Source organism: Podarcis bocagei (genome assembly GCF_964188305.1).
Source record: "Podarcis bocagei genome assembly, chromosome: 3".
NCBI lineage: Eukaryota > Metazoa > Chordata > Lepidosauria > Squamata > Lacertidae > Podarcis > Podarcis bocagei.
The window spans coordinates 58,777,617-58,804,236 of record NC_138127.1 but is presented as its reverse complement, the minus strand read 5'-3'; the positions used below and the strand labels follow the sequence as shown (position 1 = coordinate 58,804,236).

The 26,620-nt window shown below is 40.8% G+C and overlaps 1 protein-coding gene across 6 annotated transcripts in view; it reads left to right on the top strand.

Moving 5' to 3' along the window:
• The window catches only part of LOC308583882 (uncharacterized protein), a 57,730-nt gene that overhangs the window by 6,083 nt on the left and 25,027 nt on the right, over positions 1-26,620 (top strand). For 4 of the 6 annotated variants that reach the window (XM_081188264.1, XM_081188263.1, XM_081188267.1 and 1 more), the window contains exons 2-5: positions 5,424-5,530; positions 13,027-13,143; positions 15,706-15,861; positions 25,373-25,459. In XM_081188264.1, the coding sequence (XP_081044390.1) occupies positions 5,447-5,530; positions 13,027-13,143; positions 15,706-15,861; positions 25,373-25,459 (444 nt within the window). In that variant the 5' untranslated portion in view covers positions 5,424-5,446. Of the gene's footprint in view, positions 1-5,238; positions 5,259-5,423; positions 5,531-13,026; positions 13,144-15,705; positions 15,862-25,372; positions 25,460-26,620 lie in introns of those variants that run through there. The other 2 variants (XM_081188265.1, XM_081188268.1) reach the window with 2 other exon arrangements.

Sequence of the window (26,620 nt, the reverse complement as noted above, 5' to 3'; positions counted from 1 at the left end):
TGCCTTCTGTGCACCATTAAGTTTACAGTTCCACGTTCCAGCTCTAGGCTACAGTTTAACAACACAAACTTGACCATTTTTTGCCCCTTTATTTTATTTCTATTTTTTTCTCTAATTGGAGATGACAAGCTGGAGGGGCATATTAGAATCCTCTCTGGGGCAAAAAGGCTTCATGGAAGCTTTGTTGCCAGGAGGAGTCCAGCTAGGGTGTTTAGTGAGCTCCCATTCTCTCATATGTTATTATTGGGGGGGTTTTTTCGTTAACGAAGTACGCTAAAGACAGAAAGAGTGGAAACACACACACAAGGGAGGAAAGGCAATGGGAAAGAAAGGGGGGGACAGAAAAAAATATCCTTTCAGTACTCAAAGTACCCTTGACTAACACAATTCCTACATATCTACAAGCTTCAAACTCATTTCAAGAAATCCTATACATGAACTCAAACTCCAGCCACGGGACTCCTTGCCCGAGAAAACTTCAGTTACGGGACACCTTGGCCCGTCTGCCACGGGACACCTTGGCCCGAGAAAGTTTCAGTCACGGGACACCTTGGCCCGTCTGCCACGGGACACCTTGGCCCGAGAAAACTTCAGTTACGGGACACCTTGGCCCGTCTGCCACGGGACACCTTGGCCCGAGGAAGTTTCAGTCACGGGACACCTTGGCCCGTCTGCCACGGGACACCTTGGCCCGAGAAAGTTTCAGGATATATATATTTTCCACTACCTCAGCGCTGTTCACAAGACTAATCCTAGTGTGGGGCCCCAATTTGTGAACCGCCCCTTCTACCCTCCACAACAGCCTCCTGCCTAGCCTTTGAGACTAAGTTTGGGCTCCCTACTGGACGCCTGCGCTGTGCAGTGCCAGATTGGGGGTCCGAGAAAACAAAGTTTTGAAAGGGGAGCAAATGACCTTGCGTTCTCACATACCCGGGTCATCCCTAACAAAGGTCACCAGGCAGGAGGGGCAGCTTCATTTGCAGAGTTAGGGTAGGTGGAGAGTAAGAGAATACTTGAAAGACTCCTCTGGACGACTCCGAGAGAGGGATGTCAGAGAAACAGTAAAAGAGCCACGCTTTCCCGGACTCAATTCCAAGACGGAAAACGGGGGAGAAAAGAGATAGAGAGATTAAGATGTTCCTGGACGACCCCGGGGGGGAACATCGGAAAACAGCAAAAGGTACCACAATTTCCCCGGCCACACACCGTGTAAGAAATTGAGGGGAGAGAAAGAGAAAGGTTTTGGCGTACCCAGACGACTCCGAGAGGTATGCGCCACACAGTAAAGTTCCGCGATCTCCCTGGCCACTTTCCGAAGGGGAGAATCGGGTTAGAAAAGGGTAAAGTTAGAGCGCACCCGGCCGACTCCGAGGGGCTACGCCAGAAATGAAAGAAGGAAAGTCTGGCTGTCGTGGGGTCGTTACTTTTCCACCCCCCTCCCAATGCATTTACTTCAAACCATACTCACGTTCGAAGATGTCCCCCGCAAATCCCAGGATCCTTTTCTTTTTAGCCGGCTTGACCTCGCCTTTGCTCCCCTGGTTGAGCTTTTGGTGACGATTGATTACCGCCCGCAAAGAGGAGGCAGGGAGAGGAAGAAGGATCCCTGGGCTAAGGTTGCCCAGTGGCGCCCGATCCCTTCTATCTCCCCTCTCACCTTTACAGGAGAACCAAGTGTCCCTGAGTCGCGGTCGCCAACTGTTAACGGAAAAATCTGAGGGCTCTCTTGGACAAAAAGTAAAGACACCAACCAGGATAACTTGGAGCAAAACAGCAGCCTGTAGGCTTGGCCTTTATTGATCTGTTGCAACAGGGTGTTTCCCTCACTAGCAAGAGAGAGGAAAGACCCAGAACAATGGGCTGTAAGACCTTATAAAAACTTTTGAAATTCCCCTCCTCTAGGTCAAGCCCACCCCCAGAAACATCATGCATACATTACAGAAAGGAGGGGTTGACATCATGCATACATTACAGAAGGGGTTGACATCATGCATACATTACAGAAAGGAGGGGTTGAGGGAGGAGTTGTGGTGGTAACCTGAGTGTCCTGTCACCTGGCTGGTTCCTCCTTTCCCCCTCCCCATGAGTACTTTCCAGGTGACAATGGGGAGTTTGCAGTTTCCTGCCCCCAGAGGGAAAATCTGATCATTGTCCTTTGTTTCAGCCTGTGGTGAATCCACTGTTCTTTGTGATTTTTGATTGTCTTCTGTCTGGGATTATCAGGGTTGACATAGCAACTGGGCAGGGCTCCTGTGGATGTGCTGGTATGCTGAAGAGATTATGGCTGACCAGAAACCAAGCCACCCTCCTTTGATATTAAAATAAAAATGGAACAGTGCAAATCCGATGTATGGTTGATTTTCTATGAATTCATAAGAGAAATGTGGCGTATGTAGTGTGTGAGTGTGAGTGTGTGTGAAGTTTGTACAAACAGAATGATTGGGGTGGGGGGGTTCCTGCTACAGTGGGTTTACTACAAGATTCACCAATGAGAGCCTGGTGCCAAAAATACACACTTTACATTAAAAAAAGTTGAGCCCAGGAATTTGAAGCAGAGCTGAAATGAGATCACAGTTCTTCCACACAGAAACCTCCTCTTAGTTACCCCCAAAAGATTATTCATTGCAGTGGTATAATTTAGAGTGGGAGGGGAGTTGCTTTGTTGCTGTTCTTGTTAAACAATCGGGAGCCAGACATTCTTGCTGATCTGCTGCACATCACCCAGAGAGTTACCATTCGGTTCAGATAATCTATCTCCTGCCCACCCCATGCCGCCTTCAACACAAGGCTGCCTGAACAGCCAGCCTGGATAAGGCACTCAAGTTCACTGAGCTGATGTGAAATCTTTTTTCTCACAGAGGGAATGATTGTCCTTCTCCTTGCTGTGGGAGGGGAAGGGCTGTAGCTCCAGGCTAGAGCATGTGCTTTGCCTGTAAAAGATTCCAGGTTTAGTTCTCACTATCCTAGTAGTCCTGGAGAGACTTGTGTCTGAAACGGTGGGGAGCAGAGGCAAAGTAGAAAAGGGAGCATCTTGTATGCCTAACCTACCCTCTTGGGATGTCAGGGAAAATAGTATTTCCTGTTGCAAGAATTTTGAAGTTCCATACTACAAACCTTCCAATATTTCATAGAAGAAAATCGGGACACCCTCAGGTGATTAAAATATCCCTGTTCTCAAACCAAGGATTGATGCCTGAGGATCCAACTGCCACTCTCACCCTGCAGTGTTACACATTGGTGAATGCCTAATTTACATGGGCTTTGTTTATTCTGTGGTAGCCTTTATCCTTCGCTGACTTCTGAGGCAGGAAAGGGAATATAACACATTTCTAAAATCTGTTACATTCTAAAACTTTTTTCCTAAAACTTAAGAATGTTTACCAAAAAGTGTTTAGCAAAATTGGATACATGCAAGTCCCAGTCAGTTTAATGGGACTCACTGCCAAATGAATGGGTACTAGATTGCAGCCCTGGGTTGTAATCCTGTACATACTTACCTGGGAGTAATTCCCCAGTGGGCTTGCTTTTGAGTAAAGGTAAAGGTACCCCTGACAGTTAAGTCCAGTCGCGAATGACTCTGGTGTTGCTGCACTCGTCTTGCTTTATTGGCCATGGGAGCCGGCGTACAGCTTCCGGGTCATGTGGCCAGCATGACTAAGCTGCTTCTGATGAACCTGAGCAGCACACAGAAACGCTGTTTACCTTCCTGCTGGAGCAGTATCTGTTTATTTACTTGTACTTTTTGGCGTGCTTTCGAACTGCTAGGTTGGCAGGAGATGGGACCGAACAATGGCAAGTCCAAGTGGTGCAGTGGTTTAAACCACAGCGCCACCCGCGTCCCAAGCTACTTTTGAGTAGACATGTACAAGACTTCATCTCACAGTGGAACTGACTGAACTTGCATAATGGCAGCAAGTTGTTATTGTTGCTACACATTTTTATGAGAGTAGGCTGTGTGTGTGTGTTAAGAAGGGAAGTTTTTTGCATGTGTAGGTGCACCCAGCTTTGCAGGTACCATTTAAAACAGTTGGGGTACATTTTTCAGCCCAAGGGCCACATTCCCTTCTGGAGGCCAGATGTCAGTGGTGGGTGTACTATAAATGAATGTACATGCTGCCTTTGTGCTGCAGGCCAGCTCCTTCCCATGCCTCTTTCTGTCTTCCATCCATGTAAGCAAGAGTCACAAGCATACATTCCAGCCAGCCAAATGCAGTCAAGGAGAGTGTGAAGCAAGGCCAGTGAGGGAATTTCCTGGGCTGAAAGTGGGTGGTTGGGTAGAGGACATGAGATTCCACACTCTGATTTAAAAGAAGAAAACCAAATGCTCCTATATATTCTGTTGGATGGCATATTGCAAGCCTCCTCCCAGCAACTCCTGCAGCCCCGTTGGTGCCAACCATATTGCTCTGCTTTCCTTTGGACCACATCTGTGAGGCTGAGAGGGTATCTTGTTGTCTGGGCCCTCCATAAACACTGCCCAGGCTTGCAGCATGGGGAGGTCACTTTGGTGCTGCTAACACAGCAATTTGATTTCACCCCTGGAGGCGCATTCCATTGACTCTCTAGCCAGATGGATGCCAACAAGATATCTCTAGCCAATTCTGAAACACAGCTGTGGGACATTATTGCAGTCAAACCAACAATTCATGTTTTGCTAGATAGGCACATGAAGGGGCTGCAGCTCATATCGTCTCCTAGTGTTCATGCCTCCAGTAGCAACATATGGAACATCATTTCTCGAGCTACTTCATAGATGAGCAGCAATTTGAAGCATACATTAAAACCCAGCACAATGATTGTGGTACAGATTGTCCATGCCATACATTTAAAGCACCTCCCCAAGGATCCTGAAAATGGTAGTTAAGTTAACCCTTCATGAAGCTGCAATTCCCAGTGTTCTTAACAAACTACAGTTCCCAGGTATATTTTTTAAAGTATAGAATGTACACAGCTACAGACAGAACGGGCTTACCTCAATCAGTTGGAGGGTAATTCATTGACTAAATGTATTTGAATTAGAACTGCCTTTTGTCAAAAATCTTCTATGTGAAGCATAACTTTAAGGAGCATTCAATATTTACTTTAAGAAAGCCATAACTGTACAAAGGGGGATGACGAATCAATGAACTGCTGCGTAATTATTAAACAGCAGAACCCAGAATTACAGTCCTCGGGCAGTTTTACCGGCAGCGATGGTGGAGGCAGCACCCTGTTTGTTTAATCTGGTGCACAAACACTTTGAGGACTGGGTTGCTCAGGTAACTAACCTGTCGATCAGGTGAACAATATGTTGGTTTGGAACAAAAGCCTTTATACAAATGCCTAATGTTGATTTAAGTGTTCGGCTAGTCTGACCTAATTAGATGTGGCAATATTGTGTTCTCTGCAATGTATAAATTTGTTTACCTTCTTTTCTTTCACAGTACTTCCCTCACAGTAATGCGATATGGCAACCTGCTTGCACCTTTACAAGAAGAGTACACTTCCTCCACTTCTGGATAGGTACCTCCCAGTTAATGCTAGGAATCAGGTAATCTTTTAAAAGGTGCCATTGGCCTTGAATGCTTTCAGTGTAGTCATTGGAATCATTTTATGTGAACTCTGGAATAAGTTTGTGTCCTTCCTCTCCTCTTTTTAAGAAAGTCCCATGATATAACTAGCATGTGTTTGTCACATGCTCAACTGATGTTCCTCTTCTCCATTACAAATTTTAATTGTTTTTCAGCCCAAAATCACTATGTACAGAAGTTACAAGGCAAACAAGGAAAAACAAAAGCACTACTGAAATGATTTCTCTGATTGGTGGCTTGCTGTAAATAGATACAAATTTAAAACAGATAAGACAGGCCAGGCTGAGGAGAATCCCAGTTACACAAAAAGGGAGTCCTCTCATATCCTCCATCAAGATCTAGGCCTAGTATAGCTTACGGTTGCCTTTGGACTTGTTGACCATTGGATATTCCCTTTCCTTCAGGTAGTGATAAAGCGGGATATCAAATCCAAACTCCTCCTCTGCTTCTTTTTCTTCTTCTTCTTCTTCTTTGCATGACTCTGTATCAAAGAGGACTAATTTATGCATAATTTGGGGAGTTTTGGTCATAGTGAACGTGGCCATGAGGCCAAAAAAAGTTTGGCTACCTTGATCTAGTCTGATGAAGAGTTCTGGAGACCACAAAAGCATGCACCCTATTTTGTGATATTTCTGATAAAGGTATTGCCCTAACATGGATTTTGGAGCGGGGGTGGGGAATTACTTTATAGCAGCGCTGATAACTCTCCCAATGACCCTGTATTATTAATGAATTACCTTTATTACCATGAAGGTACACAATGCTATTTCAGTGTCTAGGGTGTTGTCAAAGACACAGATCTGTATGTAAAAACTTTTTTTTTTAGTCATTTTCTACTCTAAAACATCACTTTTAGAGCCAGAAACACCTTCAAAGCAAGAGGCAAAAAGGATCTGTTACAAGTGCAAAGAGGATGAAAGTGGCATATGTCATACATAATATTGCCATAGTAACGAGGCGATAAATATAGCCATTCACTGCAAAGTGTGGAGGAAGGATGCAAACAGGCCCCATTTATTAACTCTGAAGTTAAATGTAGTTGAGGCACCCCTCCTAAGTATTGCAGAAGCAGCGGTGACTTGTAAATCCAGTACACCCAGGTTTAAAAAGTGCATACTTACATGATCATTGATAGCTGGAGTGGCCCAGTAGACTGGCAGGTCTTTATCTTCCCCACCCACTATGGACAACTTTGGCAGGTGGGCAGGACCACTTGCATGTCAATCATCTGGCATCATAATGTCATCAGATGATTGACACCTTTCAGAAGTTCAAAGGAAATTACTATAGAGCAACCTCCTTTGAAGACTGACTCCTGGTGTGCCTGGCTCCCTTTAGCTGAGAGCTAATGGTCGGTTAGAGGCAACCCCTTTGAAATGGTCTTTGGAGCTTAATTTGGCCAACAGACTGGAGGCTCACCATGTCTGAGCTTGGGGCAGGGGCAGGGGGGAAATCAGACTTATAAACTACAAATAAGCCCCTTGTTACAGCTTTAAGTTCAAGTGGGTGCTTTTTCTGAAAAGTGGAAGAATGCTGGAATAATGATATAATCATATGGCACACATCTCTGATCCCAGTAGGGTGATGTTATCTTAGGAGCCTACTCAGAAATGCACCCCATTCACTGGAACCGAGATATTCAAATAGTTCTGAAATGTGCTGGTAAGGGATGATATTATTCTCCTTTAAGGTACAGTGTCCTGGCTTTGCCTTGAAAAGAGCTGGAAGTTAAAGAGTTGCACGTACAATCCCTAGAACGAATCAGTCTTTCCTCTATCTGTCTGTGGTGTCTCTTGGGGCCCAATCACATAACTAGATCCATAACTAGTTCTCCTATATTAAAAGCAGTTAAAAGCAGCTGGACACTGTGGAGTAGAGCCCTTTCCACTGCACTGTTTTCCAAAATCAAATCCCTCAACCCCACTTTTATTTGCCCTACTGTGGAAGAAACACACGTACCGTTTAAACGTTTACCTTTTCCTCTATACGAAAAAGCAGCTTTTGGAATTAAGCAGTAGATTTGTGACATGGCTGAAAGGCCACAGCTGGTACCTTGACTTTTGTGTCAGAGTCTGTCAGCACTTAATGCTGCCCATCAGTAGAAGTCATAGAATTGTAGAGTTGGAAGGGACCAGAAGTGTCATGGAATGCAGGGGACCCCTTGCAATGCAGGAATCTTTCGCCCAACACGGGGCTGGAACCCACGACCTTGAGATTAAGAGTCTCATGCTCTACAGTGCTATTGGCATAACACCATTGAATAAACCGCAATCATTGAATTCTGTATTGGCCTAAAGATATGATACAGAGATGCTGTGTATAGTGTGATGAGATGATGAAGCATATGATTCTATTTTAGCTGGGAGCATGAAAAATACTTTTTGAGTTGCAGCAGCTACAGCTTGTCTTTTAGAGTCAGGCTCCTTGACTGCAGAACATCCCTGGGTTGGGCTTATCAATGTGTTCCCTTCATTTTTCTCCTCTCAGTCCAATGTACTGAAGTGCAGACCTTTCATAACTGCAACTCAGTTTTCCTACCATTGTGGGAAGGTTGAACTTCCTGGCTACTTAAAAATTTCCTCCACCACCCTTTCGACTTTGTTGCCTCTGCAGGGCTGCTCCATCCCTCTGGCCCCTTTTGTAAACTCTGAGGCTTTACACAAGCAGACCTTTCTGGGAATGGCCAGGATTATGCATGTTTGCAGTGTGTCCTTGGTAGCAAAGAATGACACACAATGTGAGGAGAGTTCTTGCCAATCTGAGCAATGTGCTTATTAAGCAGTATGTTGGTTCTCATCCAGAAACAAAGGTTCCTTCTATAAACAGAGAGGGGAAATCATTTTAAGAACTTTTTAAGTTTGGAAAGGTGTCTTATATACAAGTTACTCTTTATAAGTAATTTTGTTTTACTTACGTCCTTTGAGCTTCATTTCTTATTTCTCATTGTGTTTTCTCATATTGTTTTCTAACTTATTTGCAATGCATTATTCAGGAGAATGAATATGCTCAAGTTTCTGATACTGACAATAAATGTTTGCCGTGCACGTGCTTTCTTTAAAAAGAAAAAGGAATTGATTTTCTTATTTAAATGTGTTACCCCAAATTCTTAAGTCATATGTTCCTCTTTCATTTATTTTATCTGGGAGCCAGTAGGTGTAAATGATGCTCTTATTCCATTTTTTTAAAATGTAGCGTTGATCATATATTTTATAGAAAGTTCATTTCTGCTCCTCTTCTCTTTAAAGGAGGCACAGTTTTGCCATGGTAACACACACCACCAGATTCAGATTTGACACGCAACTAAAAAAAAAATTCCTCAGAACACTGAATTTGAAGACAAGTTTGGTCAACTTCTGTCTACCTCAGATATGCACTTCAAACATGAAACAGGCTATTAAAGATATAGCTTCACCCGTTCTGCATTGCAGGTGACCACAGTTAATCCTGCACAGCACCACGTAGGGGTGATTTAGGGTCATGTATGTGAGGTGCAATGGGACGCAGGTGGCGCTGTGGTCTAAACCACAGAGCCTAGGGCTTGCCGATCGGAAGGTCGGTGGTTCGAATCCCCACGACGGGGTGAGCTCCTGTTGCTCTGTCCCAGCTCCTGCCAACCTAGCAGTCTGAAAGCACGTCAAAGTGCAAGTAGATAAATAGGTACTGCTACGGCGGGAAGGTAAACGGTGTTTCCGTGTGCTGCTCTGGTTTCGCCAGAAGCGGCTTAGTCATGCTGGCCACATAACCCGGAAAAACTGTCTGTGGACAATCGCTGGCTCCCTCGGCCAGTAAAGCGAGATGAGCGCTGCAACCCCAGAGTCGTTTGCTACTGGACTTAACTGTCAGGGGTCCTTTACCTTTACCTTTATGTGATGTGCAGATTCCAGGAGAACACCAGGTTTATTTATCCTCGAAGCCAGTGGCATTTCTCACACTTATTTACTGAATTTAGCTTGTAACAGTTAATTTGTGCTTTGCTAACAAATGCATTTTATATCCCTTTTAAATGGCATCTAATTACTTAATTAGTGGTTGGGTTTTCTTGGAGTTGAATTTCCGATCCTGCGTCTTTTGACGGTATTCTGTTTCAGACTGTTTAAAAACACAGGTGGCGGGTTTTAAGTTGAATAAACAAAAAACCAAAGTTTTGGGAAAGAACTTGACTCCCTTAGAAACAGATGGGTTTCAGAAGGAAACAGAGTTAAATGTGGTTAAAAAAGTGAAATACCTGGGGGTCAACTTGTCTTCCAAAAAATTGAACTTATTTAAAGACAACTATGAAAAATGTTGGTCAGAGGTTAAAAAAGACTTAGAAACTTGGTCAAGACTGAAACTTTCCTTGTTGGGTCGAATAGCAGCTATAAAAATGAATGTTTTGCCAAAGATGTTGTTTTTGTTTCAAACCCTACAGATCGTGGACAGAGTGGACTGTTTTGGAAAGTGGCAGAAGGATATTTCGAAGTTTGTTTGGCAGGGCAAAAAGCCCCGAATAAAGTTTAAAATATTAACTGATGCAAAAGAGAGAGGGGGGTTTGCCCTGCCAGACTTAAGGTTATATTATGAAGCTGCAGCCTTCTGCTGGATGAAAGATTGGTTGCTTTTAGAGAACACGGATGTCCTAGATCTGGAAGGGTTTAACAATTCGTTAGGATGGCATGCATATTTGTGGTACGACAAGGTAAAGACTCACAAAATGTTTAAAAACCATATTGTCAGAAAAGCAATATTTATGGTCTGGACAAAATATAAAGACTTACTAGAAAGTAAGACCCCGAGGTGGCTATCACCAGTGGAGGCTAAGGCTCGAAAAAAACCCAATATGGAGGCCGGTTGGCTGAAATATGGGGAAATAGTAGAAAAAAATTGGAGATAATTGGAGGTTACAGAGCTACGAAAAACTAAAGAATAAGGTGCAAGATTGGTTTCATTATGCTCAAATTCAAGAGGTGTTTAAGTTAGATAAAAAAACAGGATTCCAGGTGGAAAAACCGAAACTAGAGACAGAACTGTTAGAACCAAAGACTAAGTTATTATCAAGAATGTATAACTTGCTGCTTAAATGGAACACTCAGGATGAGACAGTTAAATCAGCCATGATAAAATGGGCTTAGGACATTGGGTACAACATTATGTTTGAAGACTGGGAAAGGTTATGGACCACCGGTATGAAATTTACGGCATGTAATGCCTTGAAAGAAAATATTATGAAAATGATATATAGGTGGTACATGACCCCAGTCAAGCTGGCCAAGATATATCACTTGTCTGATAATAAATGTTGGAAATGTAAGGAGGCTGAGGGGACATTCTTTCACCTTTGGTGGACTTGTCCAAAAGTGAAGGCCTTCTGGGAAATGATTTACAATGAGTTAAAAAAGGTGTTTAAGTACACCTTCCCTAAGAAACCAGAGGCCTTTCTCCTGGGCATTGTCGGCCAAAAGGTGTTAAAGAAGGACAGAACGATTTTTATGTATGCAACTACAGCAGCAAGAATTCTTATTGCAAAATATTGGAAGACTCAAGATTTACCCACACTGGAAGAGTGGCAAACGCAATTGATGGACTACATGGAATTGGCTGAGATGACTGCCAGGATCCGAGATTTGGGAGAAGAAGCAATGGAGGAGGACTGGAAAAAATTTAAGGACTATCTGCAAAAATTCTATAAGTTATATGAATCATAAGAATTCGCATGATTTGGAAAGGTTAGCTCTTGCAATGAGAGTGGATGATATATGAAACTAAGCAATATTAATGAAAGGTCTAATGTTTAAATGTTTAAAATAACATTATATTGGTTTTTGGAGTAAATTAATTAAGTAATTTAAACTTAAAAAGCAATTAGCTGAAAGTATAAAAGAAACGTATGAAACAAGGTTATAATTTGCTGATACTTTTATTGTTAAGAATGCACGGTGAGGGAGATGTGGGGAAGTCTGGTAGAAGACTGAAAAAAAAGTTTTGAAATGATTCATCTTTCTTTCTTTTCTTTTCTTGATGTTCTTATGTCTTTGTATATCTGACTGTGTATCTTTATCTGGAAAAAATGCAATAAAAATGTTATAAAAAAAACAGACTGTTTAAAAACACAGACCAGTGGAACGGAACAGGTTTGCCACTTTTTCCTTTGCCTTCAACATCAGCATGGCCAGCAGAAATTAAATTGTTGTGGCTTCTCCTGGTGCAGAGATGGAGTAATGGGAAACTCCAGTAAGACCCTTGTCACTGAATGCAGCTTTGCAAAAAATATATTGGACCCTTTCTTGTGCGTGTAGGTCACCTCAGCATAAGGCAGCACATAAGTAGTGACCTGTGGCAGCTCTGCTGGTCCATTTTTAGAGTTTTGGTGTACATCAACTTTATGGAGTTCTAAAAAACAACAACACAGTGTTTTCCAAACAGAAAGTGCATCCCCAGGTCAATAGTACAATTTCAGGCCTGCATGTTGTTGTTGTTTAGTCGTTTAGTCATGTCCGACTCTTTGTGACCCCATGGACCAGAGCATGCCAGGCACTTCTGTCTTCCACTGCCTCCCGCAGTTTGGTCAAACTCATGCTGGTAGCTTCGAGAACACTATCCATCCATCTCGTCCTCTGTTGTCCCCTTCTCCTTATGCCCTCCATCTTCCCAGCATCAGGGTCATTTCCAGGGAGTCTTCTCTTCTCATGAGGTGGCCAAAGTACTGGAGCCTCAGCTTCAGGATCTGTCCTTCCAGTGAGCCCTCAGGGCTGATTTCCTTAAGAATGGAGAGGTTTGTTCTTCTTGCAGTTCATGGGACTCTCAAGAGTCTCCTCCAGCACTATAATTCAAAAGCATAAATTATTCAGCGATCAGCCTTCTTTATGGTCCAGCTCTCATTTCCATACATCACTAATAATCCAGTGCTATCTACTTCTTGCATGGTTTCAAAATGTTATGTCCAGCATCCTATTCTCAAGTGGCCAACCAGAACCCCACAGGCAGCATCTGAGCACAGCAGCCCTCTCTCTCCCTGTGGTTTCCATCAACTAGTATTCAGAAGCATATTGCCTCAGGCTAAACTGCAACAAGCAAATACAAAAGGCTTGTAAAAACCAATAAGTAAACTTACCTAGGCCTCTAGTTACAGTCCTGGCACAAAGGAGGGCTATTGGAGCATGCTTTCCCTTCACTGGACTGTGATGCTGAATTTCCAGTGTTTAAGATTCACCCCCAAGCATCCTGGAGACTCACACAGCCTCCCTTACCTATAAGAGAGACCTCAAGCCATGTTTTTATTGTTTAAAATCTGCGTTGCACTTGAAAATATGCTTGCAATGTCTTATGGGGTGGGAGGAAATTTGAGTTACCTTTCAGGTGTACATAACATGCTTGTATCATCTGTTGCCATGCAAGAGAAAGTGAATATGGCGTTAGGGTGAGAGGCAAATTTAAATGCAATTGCTTGATTTCAATTTTTGTGTACTTTGTTTTTGTCTAGAATGGTCCGAACCTGCAAATGATAGAAACAGACAGTAAAAGGAGGCCAAGAAACAACAAACATGTTTTAAGTGATGAAGATAAAGATGAGCTCATCCAGCGGTCTCTGCAAGAAAAGGTAACAGTCCACCATGATAAATGATGTGTTTGATGATTTCTCTACTTGTGAAGGTGCAGCTTAAAATGTGTCCAGAGAAGCTGTTACTACAGGTAGCCCATTTTCTGTATCTTGAATGTGGGATGGAGCCAGTTTCTAAGCTCTGTTTGCTAGCTAGGCATGGACCCCTACATCATGGCTGATGGGGAAGGACAGAGACTTTTCTACTGTTCTGTGTTGTTATGGCAAACAGGAGCATTTGACTAATATGCAGCCAGCCCATTCAATATGCAGGTTCTTCAGATGTGGATAGAACACTTCAATCATGCTGCGAGATCCTAGTCATATGGGAGGAGCTTGTATTGATTTAGTTTATACTATGCCATTGTTGCCATTCCAATTTTCTTTTGCAAGAAACTAAAAAAGAATAGATTTTTTATTTGTTGACTGAGTCTTTAAATTGGGTGGGTGGAGAGGGGAACCTGGTGTCTTCCATAACTTGTTGAACTAAAACTCCCAGGATGCACTCCCAAGCCAGTGGCTAGAAATTATGTGGTGAGTGGCCCTAGCTAAACTGGCATTATTGTTCAAACAACAAAACAACCAAAACCCCTGAAGAAGTGTAGAATCCTAAATAGTTGTGATCAAAAGTGTCCTTCTGGACATTCTCCAAGTCCGTGAGCCGCAAGCTTACCTGTTAAGCACTGCTGTGTGAGTGTTTAAATGACCCAACCAAGCAGACAGAGTAAATTGCATACTCCCTCTCACCCCTCCTGAAGAAGCAGCCCTCCCAGTGCTCATTCCATGAGACGGAGACATGTGATCAGACCCTGTTCATGTTGGGTCATTTTGCATGTTCTCCCAGAAGTGTTGAGCTGGTCAAAAATTGGCAGCTCCCACACTCCTGGAAAAACGATCAAAGAGGGGCATGTAAAAGTAAAAATTGCAATTTCCCCAAGAACTCACAAATTGTTTTCAAATCATTAAAATCAATGCTTGCCTGTCAATTGGAGTAAAACTGTTGTAACCTCCATAGTTGTAACTTCTCAGTTGCTCACTATGCATTAAAGAGAAGTTAAGTGAGAGATTTCTGTGTCTTGATGTTCAGTGATCCAAAAACTGCTGGAAGGTGAGACAAGTATGTTTTCTGAATAGTTGGGTAGAACTATTTTGCTTCTCCGTCGATAAGGGTTATACAGACCAAAGGAAGTTGATTCAGGGAAGAGATCTGGAATACTCTGCAGAAATACTTTCTTGTGTTGAATTGCTAAATGATTTCATGGTTGTTTGTTCATTCATACGTTCAATTCATAACCCATCCTTCCACCAAGGAACTGGTTCTCCCCTTCCCCATTTTATTCTCAAGCACAACTGTAAAGCTGAGAGACCATGACTGGCCCAACATCACCTAGTGAACTACAGAAACCTGCTGTTATAGGAACTGTGGTGTCTTCCAGAATCATTCAGAAAAAGTATGATTTTATCTCACAAATAGGCAAAGGAATAAAGCTACACATTGAATGAAATTTGGATTTTTGCATCTAAGCACTCAATAGCACCATCTGTTGGAGGCTCACCATAAGTACCTAGCATTTATTATTTCCACTAAGAAGTACAAAGTTGTTACAGCAGAAGTGCTGTTTCAATGGTTAAGGTTGGAATTTAGGGTTGTTAATGTAATATAGAAGCTATAATTTATTGACGCTATGAAAAGACGATGTATCAAAAGAAAAAAGAAGAAACATTTACAAAACACCTTTAAAAACAATGACTCTGACATTGTGCAGTATTGAAGGAATGTCAGTTTTAAGGAGAAGTATATGCCAGTAATAAATCTTAGCCTGTGTTTCTTTTGCAACATGCATTCTGTCATCTAGACTTATATGGAGCAACAAGAGTTATAATAGCAATTTATCACAAGAAAAATGGTGCGACTATTGAAAGGGGTTTTAAAGAAGCCACACGGCTTCTAGTACAAATGCTGTGATGTTTCACAGACTATCCTCTTCGACATGGAACTACACTTTGGTGGGTGTAAGGTTGCATGGCACAAGAAAAAAATGCGTATTTGGGAATGCATAGATTAAGGGCAGCATAAAGAGGATTTATTGCCATATACTAGAGTAAAGGTGTCACATTGATGTAAAACGAATTTACTCATCCCGATTAAAGTGCAATAGAAAGACATGACGGTAGGTGGCAGTGAAGAATTGCACTAGAGGAGCGCCCTGTTTGGAGGGGGAATAATATTTTCTTAGCAGTAGCAGGTTATAGTTTGAGTGCTTACAAAATGTGATACCTTCCAAGCTGAAGCACTTTCTAGAGGGAAATGACCTGGATCACGCACGGAACTGGTTTGTTGCAGTCTAAATTGATTGCACGAAAAGTGCTTTGGTTAGCTGCATCTACCACCCTGGGAATTCTGTGTAAAGGATTTCAAAGCACCTCGTTTGGCAATGCAGAAAACTGCCAAGTGGATCTACTCTTGCAAATTCCCTATCATGATTTTCCTGCAAATTAAACACCTCTGGCTTTTTCCATGAGAATCTAAAAATATAATGCTGAAAATCTCTTTCATTTCAGCGTTATCTTGAAACCTATGAGAACATGTATAAGCTGAAAAATTTATTGAGTAAACGCTACAGGACGTTGTTGAATGAGAAAGTTAGAAAGCAACGAATTCAGATCAAGATGTCTGATCTCAGAGGCCAACAACTTCTTAAACACAAAACGAAAAAGGTAGGAGATGATATTCTGTAGAAGGAAAAGGAGAAGTTGCCTGGTTGACATTTGCCCAATTGAGAATTTGCATTGACTTTGAGGTCTTATAAATCATGGCCACAGAGAGGAGAAAGCTCTTAGAGTCCCCCCCCCACCAAGTGTTTTGTTGATTTTGTGCAGAGGTATACAATAAAGTCAACATTACTTTTTAGAGTTGTCTAAGCTTTTCATAAGCGTTCTGTCTGGTCCTGTGCAAAAACGTTTTTGCACGCAGTTCTAGTAAACACTGCAAGCTAGCATATCAGCAGAAGGATTCTTGCTTCAGCCTTTACAAAATGGCAGAATATGTATGTTTCATCATCAAACTACTTCGCTGAAATATGCCTTTATTACAAACAGCAAATTTGCTGCAGAATGGAAGGTTTTCACTTTGATTAGAAGCACATAATTAATGACAACACACTCCTTTTTTGATGCACTAAGGTGTCTTAGGTAACTGCAAAAATTGGGCAACCATAAGCTTCCCACGAAGTTCACAAAACCTCCTGGTGCACACAGGGCCTTCAAGGTAGCTCATTGGAGACCAATGTTCACATTCCAGAGTCGAAATACCCATCCCACCATGCACATGGGAGAAATTGACCGAGGACCCTAAAATCTGCTGAAGATTTTACTTCTTTTTGATCTTGAAAGCCTTTGGGGTACCAGCAGTCCTTATTTTAGCCTCGTGAATTTGTTTATTAGACAAACTACTTCCTTCCAAACTTTGTCTGTTCAATGGTGCCCTGTATTTGAATGAATATTGTTGTTTCACTCTCAGGCAAGAAGGAAGCAGGCTATCAGCAGTTACTGCAACTGCTTTTGAAATGCTTTAATATGCAACCAAACTGAATGTTTGGCTACCATGCAGCAAACCAGCAGGCAGCCCAGCTCCAACTCTACTGGCATGACTAGTGGTCAGGAATTATGGCAGTTGTAGTCTAGGAAAGCAACAGGTTCCCCATCTTTGCTATATAGTGCTTCCAGTTTGGTCCCTTAGTGAACTTGCAAAAAAGGGGGGGGGGCTGGAATCATGCTAACTCAGAGTTTTGTAAACTGTTCTGCTTTGTTTATTCTGCCATCTGTGCTGACCCACTGGCTTCCTCGGTCTGATGTGCAGAGTGCACGGGAATCATTATGTGGTCTTTGGAGTACCAGGTGGCGTAAAGGTAGCATGACTGGAATGGTACCTCCAGGACCTGCCAGAAGGAGGATGCTGTGCTGATAAGCCAAAAAAAGAAAGAAAGAAAGAAAGAAAGAAAGAAAGAAACCGCAGTGCTTAATGTTCAAAGGAGGACATGGATTCTAGGAACATAAAGGCCAAGCACAGGAACCCGCCATGCAGTTCTTCTATTGAAACGTAACCCTTTTGCCACACATTCACATACAGTACAGTTGTATTATTTTTAGCACCACTAATTATCGTTATTAAATATTTAATTGTTATCTATTATTAATTTCATCTATGACTCACTTCCCATGAGTGTAGCATAGATAAAACAGTTACAAATATAAAAACAGTGAAAACAATTGCACATGTAAAAACAATTATAAACAAAAAAAATCAGTTTAAAATAACAAAAGCACATACAGTGGTGCCCCGCAAGACGAATGCCTCGCAAAACGAAAAACTCGCTAGACGAAAGGGTTTTTCGGTTTTTGCGTTGCTTCACTAGACGAATTTCCCTATGGGCTTGCTTCTTGTTCGCTTTTTTCCTAAAGCCGCTTGAAGAGGCGCAGTTGCGACGGACCGTGCTTCGCAAGACGAAAAACATCGCAAGACAAAAAGACTCGCGGAACAAATTAATTTCGTCTTGCGAGGCACCACTGTACATGCCTAATATAAATTCAAATCCAAAACAGATTGGTTATACACATATAGGCTCTGTTCAGAACTCTAAATTGCGGGTGGAGATCATGTAGACATCCAGAAGTTGCTCAACTCCAATTCCCATCATCCCTGACTCTTGGCTATGTTGGCAAGGATGAATTGTAGTCCAGCAACACCTGCAGTTTCCCAGGTTCCGCATTCCTGCTCTAAAGAAATTCACGTAGGGTAGAGATGGAGTTTGTTGCTGTGATCCCACTGCCACCTTCCCCATAGGCACCCTGTGCAGCTTGAATGTCTGGGGGGAAAGTTTATGTTGCAAAATGAGCTGGTACTTGAATACGTATGGATTACTTGCAGAAGGCCAAACATAGAATATGTACTTGTTGTTTTCACACTATAGTCACAAGCAAAGAACTTGTACTTTCTGACGCACAACTCAGAGAGGCATTTGTGGAGGGGTGTGTGTGTTTCTGCTAGCACCAAGCAGTACAAATAGAACTGTACAAATAGCTTGTGCATCATGTTGCAGAAATGGCAGCACCCCACAAGATAGTAATTCATATGCTTGTTTTATTTGAGATGCTTGTACATTTTTTATCATGTTCTAAGGCAAATTGCTGCATTTCTAAAGACTCCTCTGCAATTTACAGGATTGAGCTTCAACCCCCCCCCCCAAACATTCAGGTCATTAAGAATAAATGCCAATTTTTAAATGATGGTGTTTTCTGGTATGTTCAAGGTTTTAAAAGCATTTTATTTATTTTAAAATAAGTTGTTAATTGTGATGCCTGAGAATCCAAAAATAAAACAAATGAAACTAGTAAACTGAAAACACATTGCGTGCATTGACTAGTTTGGAAGAAATTAAGCACACAGAGAGAAATTGCTTTTTCTGGCTTAACTTTGTATAATATAAGATGTAAATAGTGTCATTTAATGGCTGCAATTTTCCTTGGTGTTGAGAGTGCCTATTAAGTATAAATTCAAAATGAATTTCTTCAGCAATGCACATTTGGATCTTCCATTTACATTGTGGGACTTTGATTTTACTTTAAAAAATATTAATAACGATATTGCATTTTAAAAGGCTAAAAAGACACTTCCTTCTATTTCTGTTTTCTACTGCCAAGTCAATACATTTCTATTTTTGTGACATCATAAATGGTTATAAAATTAACTTTAGAAAAAACTGTTCCTGTCTGTGCACATTTCTGAAATATTTAAAAACTGAAGCAGGTCAAGCAGAATTGTTCGTCAGGTTTTCACCAAGTATTTAAACAGCCATCACAAACATAGTTGCATGTTTTAAAAAATGAGAATTATTATTCACACCAACTATGCACAGTTTTTCTCCAATTAATCATAATCACACAGGGAAGAAATACATTATATATTCTAAAATAATCTGGAACCGCTATGTTGAAAAGGCAAGTCGGTTTTAAGAGGCTAGTTGAGTTACTAAGCAGACCTGTATAAAAATAAAGAGTTGCTTCTTTCATTTGACTCCTCATATGACTCTGAGGAGCAGAGCCTGAGCTTTTTACTGCAAGGTGGGAGGAAGACGCCTTCTGTCTTGAGAAGGCTAATATATCAGGCTGTCTCTACAAACTGATGTTAAAACAGAGACTGTAGGCTTATTAGCATCCTATTAATATGTGCATAAAATGTAGTATGTGTCTCAGCCCAAATACACAGATTGGGAAATCAAAGAGAAATCCTTCACACCTTTTGCTGGCTTCATCCTGAACTTTTATTTATCTTAAAACAACTTCCTTAAGAGAATTTCCTCTTCTAAAGGAAACACTTATCCATATTTAACAGGCAAATTCTGAATTGAACTATCTTTATAGTTGTGTGATCACCAAGAGACCAGAAACTCCTTTAATTGTTATTTTTTATGTTGACATGAATGGAAAAGTCATTTTGAATGACAGTTTGGACTTTGCTTTCATCTGAAAGGAGAATAATAATTTTAATAATTATTATTATTAAATTGCGCTTTAAAAAAGTTTGTCTTTCTTTAGAAAACATCAGAAATAAAGTATATACCATTTCTGAACAAGATTTCTCTTCAAAAAATAAAGCTTCAATAACTTCAGTCAGTGAGAGAAGTCCTCCTGGAGGCAGGGATTGGCCAACAGAAAAGAATTGTTCTAATTTAATTTGAATCTGTTTATGACACAAGGGGTTGTATCAAACAAATTTCTGCTCAGTGTAGACAAACTGAATAGATCTATGTTGGACATGCCCATAAGCCCTAATGGGTCTACTCTCAGTATGACTAATTTTGGATACAACCCATTAGTATGTTGTGTCAAGCTTTGCAAATTTCCTTTTGTTTTGAAATTGCCTAGTATTACTATTTATAGTAAACGGTGACAACCAGAACGCTTACTTCATACAACTGCATTTTGTACAGATTTCACTCAATGCATTTTTTTATACAGACAAGTTCATGTTAAGAGTGTTAAAGTAAACTTTGCAGTAACACTAACCCCTGCAGTGGGGAAACAAAAAACATCATATATCTACAAACATGTATTGTGTTTTTGTATGTGGAACTTGAGATGAGGCTAACGCTTCAAAACAGTATCTATCTCTGTGTTGAATTTTCCCTTCTCCCATGGGCGGGGGCAGGGGGGCAGCTGCCCCACCCCAGTCAAGTAGATCAATAAAAATACAGTCGTACCTTGGATCCCCAATGCCTTGCAACTCAAATGTTTTGGCTCCCGAACGCCGCAAACCCAGAAATGAGTGTTCCGGTTTGCGAACCTTCTTTGGAAGCCAAATGTCTGACGTGGCTTTGATTGAGTGCAGGAAGCTCCTGCAGCCTTGGTTTTTGAACATTTTCAGAAGTTGAATGGACTTCTGGAACGGATTCTGTTCGAGAACCAAGGTACGACTGTACTTAACTAACTGAAGTTCTGCCTCCCTAACTTGAAGGCTGCCCCCCCCCATAAATCCTAGCTACACCCATGCCCTGCAAACATCTGGGCACCTTTACACATGCCAAAACAGCTTCTTTCTATGCTTTTACCAACCCTACCAAAGGCAGCCAATGAGATGTGCATGAGGGAGAATAAACACCGGATGATAAAATAGTATGGGAGAGTTAGCCTGGAAATGGGAATCTGTGAATGAAAATACAATTCAGGAGTAGTATACTGCCCTATACCTGTAGATCTGGCAGAGAAAGTGATTCAGCAGATCATTAGGGGTTCCAGAAACCTCAACTGTATGTAGATGACTCTCATATTTTCCAGTCTGCCAGAACTCTCTAAAAATCTGTACTTGAGAAAATATTTGGGAAATGCAATACAGGTCCCATACAACACATTTGGGACTTCAATGCAGATTGTGGGTGAATGGGCAGCTTTGGTGGGTTGTGTAGTTTTAGTTTGTTACATCGTTAGTGCTGGATGAAACAAGACAGTGTACTTCCAGGGTACGGGGAATGTACTAATAGCTCCGTTGCAGGTAGCGAGGAAGCAGGAGAGCTCAGCATCAAGATCAACTTGGGAGACTGGGGAAAGTGCTTTTAATTGCACCATCTTCCATCCAGTGCTCTAGATGTCAGGTACCTACGAAGGCACAGGTGAGCTAGGTAGGCCTCTCCCCTGTGGTCTGATTACACTTGCTGCTTCCACATAAGATGGAGCAGCAGTTCCAAAGGAAGGGAATTCTTACAGCCATTCCCTTGTGAGACACAGGGCCTTGTAGTGGTGGCATCTCCCCTGAGTGAGATTTGGATGGCTTCCTTGTAATGTACTTATTTCAGTAGAGTTTTATGGTGTAATTCTGCTGTGTGGGGTTTTTGTTTTTGAAAATAACTTTTGTTGGCTAGTTTGTATTTTTTTTAACAACATGATTGTTGTGTATTGCATTTTTCACTGTTGTAAACTGCTCTATAATAGGGATGGGGAACTTGCGGCCCACCAGATTTTTCTGGACTGCAACTCCCATCATCCCTGACCAATGGTCATACTGGCTGGTACTAATGGAGTCCCAGAACATTTGGAAGTTCACAGGTTCTTCACCTCTGCTATTTAAGCAGAAGAGAGCCATATAAACATATTTTTTATTATTAGTAATAGACAAACAGGGATACAGCTCTTCCCTGGCACTTGATATTTCATGCAGAATTATAGGTTTGTGGTTCAAGTGCTCCACCACCTGCCTGCTTAGGCCCAAATGTACTCCTGCTGTTTCATATTTTAAAATATTAATGTAAATTTTCAGTTGTCCACACCCCCAACCTAATTCAGTATTTCTTTATTTTTCATTTTTAGCTCATTTTACAATGTATATAAAACTGAGAGAACAATTATATCAACATGCAAAAAAGATGTAAAACAAAACTATACTATAGGCACATAGAATGAGTAGTCGCATATGAGTTAAAATAACAAAGTCCAAGTAAAGACTATCAATCTTATTAGATTGTATCGTTCCAGATTTGCCAAGCTGGTGACAAGGGTTGTCTTGAAAATATATGCTATTTTCGTAGTATGTCATGAAGGAATACCAAATCATATAAAGTGTCTGGAGGTTCCAGTCCTTGTCAAAATCTCAAATTATGTGTGATTTTCTCCATTATAGCTATATTGCAGAGTAAGTGATATCCAGGTGCCCAGTATAAGATTTTGGGCTATTTTCCACTGAGTTGCAATTACTATTTGTGCTGCCGATATCATTTATAACACCAATTTTTTTTACCAAATATTTACATTGATATAATCAAAAATATCCAATAACATTAATTTTGTACAACAAACAATATTTCCTCTAGAAATATTTATCATTTCTGTCAAAATTAAATTCCAAAAATCTTACACCAGCTGACATTCCTACCATAAATGATACATATTATAATATGTACCAAGCTTATTGCAGCCCCTACGACAATTAGGTGATATAGAAGAAAACATGTTTGACATTTGCAAAGGAGTGTGATACCATCTGTGTAATAATTTTAATGAGTTTTCCCTAAGAAAACTGTCAACAGATTTAAAGGGTTGTGCTTCACAAATTTTATTCCAGTCCTTGGGAAGAATTTGTGTTCCAGTATCTAGTTCCCATGTCTTTTAAAGGGGTTCCATAGATCCATAAGTTACACTAAGCAATACAGAGTACAATTTAGAAACTATTTCCCCTCTCTCTATCCATTGTGCTTAATAAATTTCCAATTTTTTAAAGGGTCTCAGAGCTTGTGGCTTTACATTTTATTTTATAATAAAACTAAGAATTTGATTAAAATAAATCCAGTGTGTGTTAAGATTTGACAAAGTTTATTTTATTTACTTAATAGATATAGGTTGAGTTTTGCTATAGAACTATCATAATGTGTATTAACCTTTGGATTCCCAGTGTTCAAATTGCTTATCTCTCCCTGGCTGGACTGTCATTTCTTTTTGAATGCTGTATATCACAGAGACACATATACAATCGCCTACAGAAAAGTGTGGGCCTTGCAGAATTTTTCAAATAAAACAGAAGGGCTAGCATACAGGCAGCAAAGTTAACAGCATCCTAAAGGCAACAATCAATTTACTATGCTTACTTTGAAATGATACCACTCTATTGTAACAAGAAAGGTAGCACAGCATTGCAACAGATGCGGGAGGTTGCAAAATGGATGAATTGTAATTCTTTGGGGATAAACACAGCCACTCTGCACATTAGGCATGTTCTGAGGCTCAATGAGCCAACCAAGGAGGCTCAAAAACACTCTGCAAAATTGCATATTCTACCTCTCAATGCTTTTTCCAAATCTTTATTTTGTTGTTCCTCCTTGCTGGAAGAGTTCGGCAATAAAGCAGAGCTAGGCTATGATGAAATGACAAGGAAATACAGGCAAATGCTCTTCTCCCTACCATTTGAATTTCAGTAACTTTATTGGTACTATAAAGTTTTAAAGTGCGGAGAAAGTTAAAACAATCAAGTGGTAGTAAAAGGCTGTGTGTCCCGTCCCCCCTTGCCACCCCATAAAGGCTTGCTTTAGCTTTCATAATCCATTTACAGGTCCAGTGCATGAATCAGTTTCTTCGCTTTTTCACAGGGGCCTGCTTCAAAAGGAACTCTTAAGTTTATATTTTTCTCCAGTGTTACCAAATTAATGCCTAAATTTTGATTCACTCACATTTAAGTGCCGGTTCACTTTTTCCCCATTTATAAATAATTAGCACAACAGCAAAAGTCCTATACAAAAATGATGTTATAATGAGAAGAGTTAAAACAATTTAACAATCAACCGTTATCAGCCTACCTTTGATCAGTAGATGACGAGCTTGTTAAAATAGTACCTTCCAAAATAGCCTATAGTTGCTAGGAGACAAAACAAGGGATCAGGAACTCTTCAGTTTGAATCTTCGCTTTGCCATGTACCCACTAGATTGCATTAAGCAGGCCAGACTTTCTCAGTCACAGCCACTTGTCTGCAATATGATCTCAGCCCTTCTTTAAACTTCCATGATTGTTGCCAATGTCAAAACAAGATATGTGTGTGTGAAATGCTACATAAATACTAAGTAGGTGAGATTATTGGTTTGTTTTTATTATATGTTTGTTTGTTTTCTATCTTGCTTTTTATGTTGTGAACCGCTGTGAGATCTATGTTTGAAGGGTGATCGGCACACATATTTAATAAACAAATTAACTCTGCATGGTAGTCTGGTATTATCCTCTTTTCGCAGTTGTGGATGGGGACGAGGCTGAGAATATAGGGATTTTCTCAGGTTAATCCATGACTTTGTGGACGTGGGGCTGTAACTCACTGGGAGCTTGCATGCAAATAGTTCTAGGCTCAGTGCCTGAAATTGCTCATTAAAAGGATCAGGGAAGAGGTGATGGGAAAGGTGTTGTAGATGCTTTGCTTTCAGAACAGATAACACTGGGCTCGATGGGCCAATGGTCCAACTCAGTGGCCTGGTTCAGATGTAACAGAAAATGGTCATTTCCTCCTTCTTGACTGAGTCATGGCAAGTTTCAGGCTCACTTGTTTCCTCTCACTTCCTTTTTTGTGCACCGAAAACATTTCCAAGTGAACATGTTTAGGACTGAACTGTATGCTACTTATGCCTTCTGCTGAATTTTGATCCAAAAATAATTTTTCTTCCATTCCGCCTTTTTGAGAGTACTTTCAATAAAGAAGAGGCTTGAAGGGTTGTTTTTTTTTTTTAAAAAAAGTAAACATTTTCTTAACAAATATTGCTTTAAATCTACATAACTGTTGTACACGGAAGAAAATGGACAAGACAAAGGAAGTTCTTGCCTCTGCTTAATTTCTTCTTGCCTCCAAAGTATTTTCCTTTGGGCAGACAGTCATTGTGCCTTCTAATGACACAAACTTGAAGGGAAGTAGAAAAAAAGACTACAAACAGGTTTTATAAGCCTATCAATGGGAATATGTGGCTACAAATTGCTGAGTAAATGGAACAGCCTGCTTCCTAAGCCTGAGTCTGTGAGTCTTATGTCAAAGCATTTGGGGTGGGGCAAAAACACCAGGGGGTGTTAGGAATACCTGCTGAGCCCTAATTGGTGCCCACTGTTGTTAATGGCTTCCTGTGGCTGAATGTTTACTTGTCATTTGTTTTGAGCTTTGTTTCCCAGCTACTAGGGGAAAAATACTGACCAATTTTTTTTAATCTTCTTTTGAAAAAGTGTATCTCCAGTCCCAGAGTGCCCTTCTGCAGTTTGTCTCATGATACAAAATACCTGGAGTCCATGCCACATTCAAAAAGTTACCTGGTAAGGTACAGGTCTCAGCTTGCTCTTAATATTGTAAGTGGATGGTTTTAGACTATGTTATAAGGATAAGAAAGTATCCCAAGAAAGATTGCTATCTTTTTCTTTGGAATACCCTAGTGTTCTCTTTTATGGGATGTTGGTTCTGTATCTGTCACTGCCAGCCACATATGGCAGAAGCGACTAATGTGAAAGTGAAGTACTCTACAGATCTGGACTTCAAGCAGCCAGAAACAAGCACTTCCAAATCTGATTCCTATTAAGTGTCTGGAAGTCGCCTTGGTTAGTTAGTTTATTATAGTCACACATCCAAAAGCATCCCAAAGCAATTCACGTATCAAGAGGTTTCCAAAAGCAATTTACAATAGTGAAATGTGAAGTGCCTAAAAATATTATATAAAACACCACAGCCATAATGTTCATAGAGTTCATCCGCAGAAAAAGTAATCTAAAACACAACACAATATATCTGCTTGCTCAGCACAAGATGAACGCCAGTATCACTGAGCACTGAAAGCAATTAAATCCTTTCTGAAATTCATGGGCATTAAAGACTTCTGTGTATCCAGACAGCAAGCACAGTATAGCTTAAACATTGATTTCAACTTTCCCAGGCCTCTCACCAGAAGAAGGGCTACAACTTCCAACTGTTTCCCATTGTTAATATCTGTTCAAGCCTGCCTACTACCCCACGATTGTTAGCACTAGGAAAATTATAAACTTGAAATTAAAAAATTGGCTACATAGCTGTTGGCAGATATCTGCTTTAAGTTACAGCATCACTAAGGAGTAAACAGTGGGTAAGACTCTGACCTTTATGCAGATCTTCTTGATGATCTGCTGCCCTTATGGAGATTTGTTTTGTTTTGTTTTGTTTGAACTACAAATTGATCTTAAACAGCTACTCACATCTCTTTGTGAAAATGCAATTTATCTTCAGGAACTAGCTCTTAATCTACATATCTTAAAGTACTTTCTCAAATGCAGATTTTCACTTTTGGATACATAACAGGAAAACATTTCATAACCATGGAGAAAAATGACTTTCAGTTCAAAAGTAGTGTATGCACTATACTATATATATTATTGCATCTTATCATTACATGCATTTTCTGTAATGGTCTCCTTCCCTGTATGCTATGTTCTGTTACTGAGTTGTTTTAT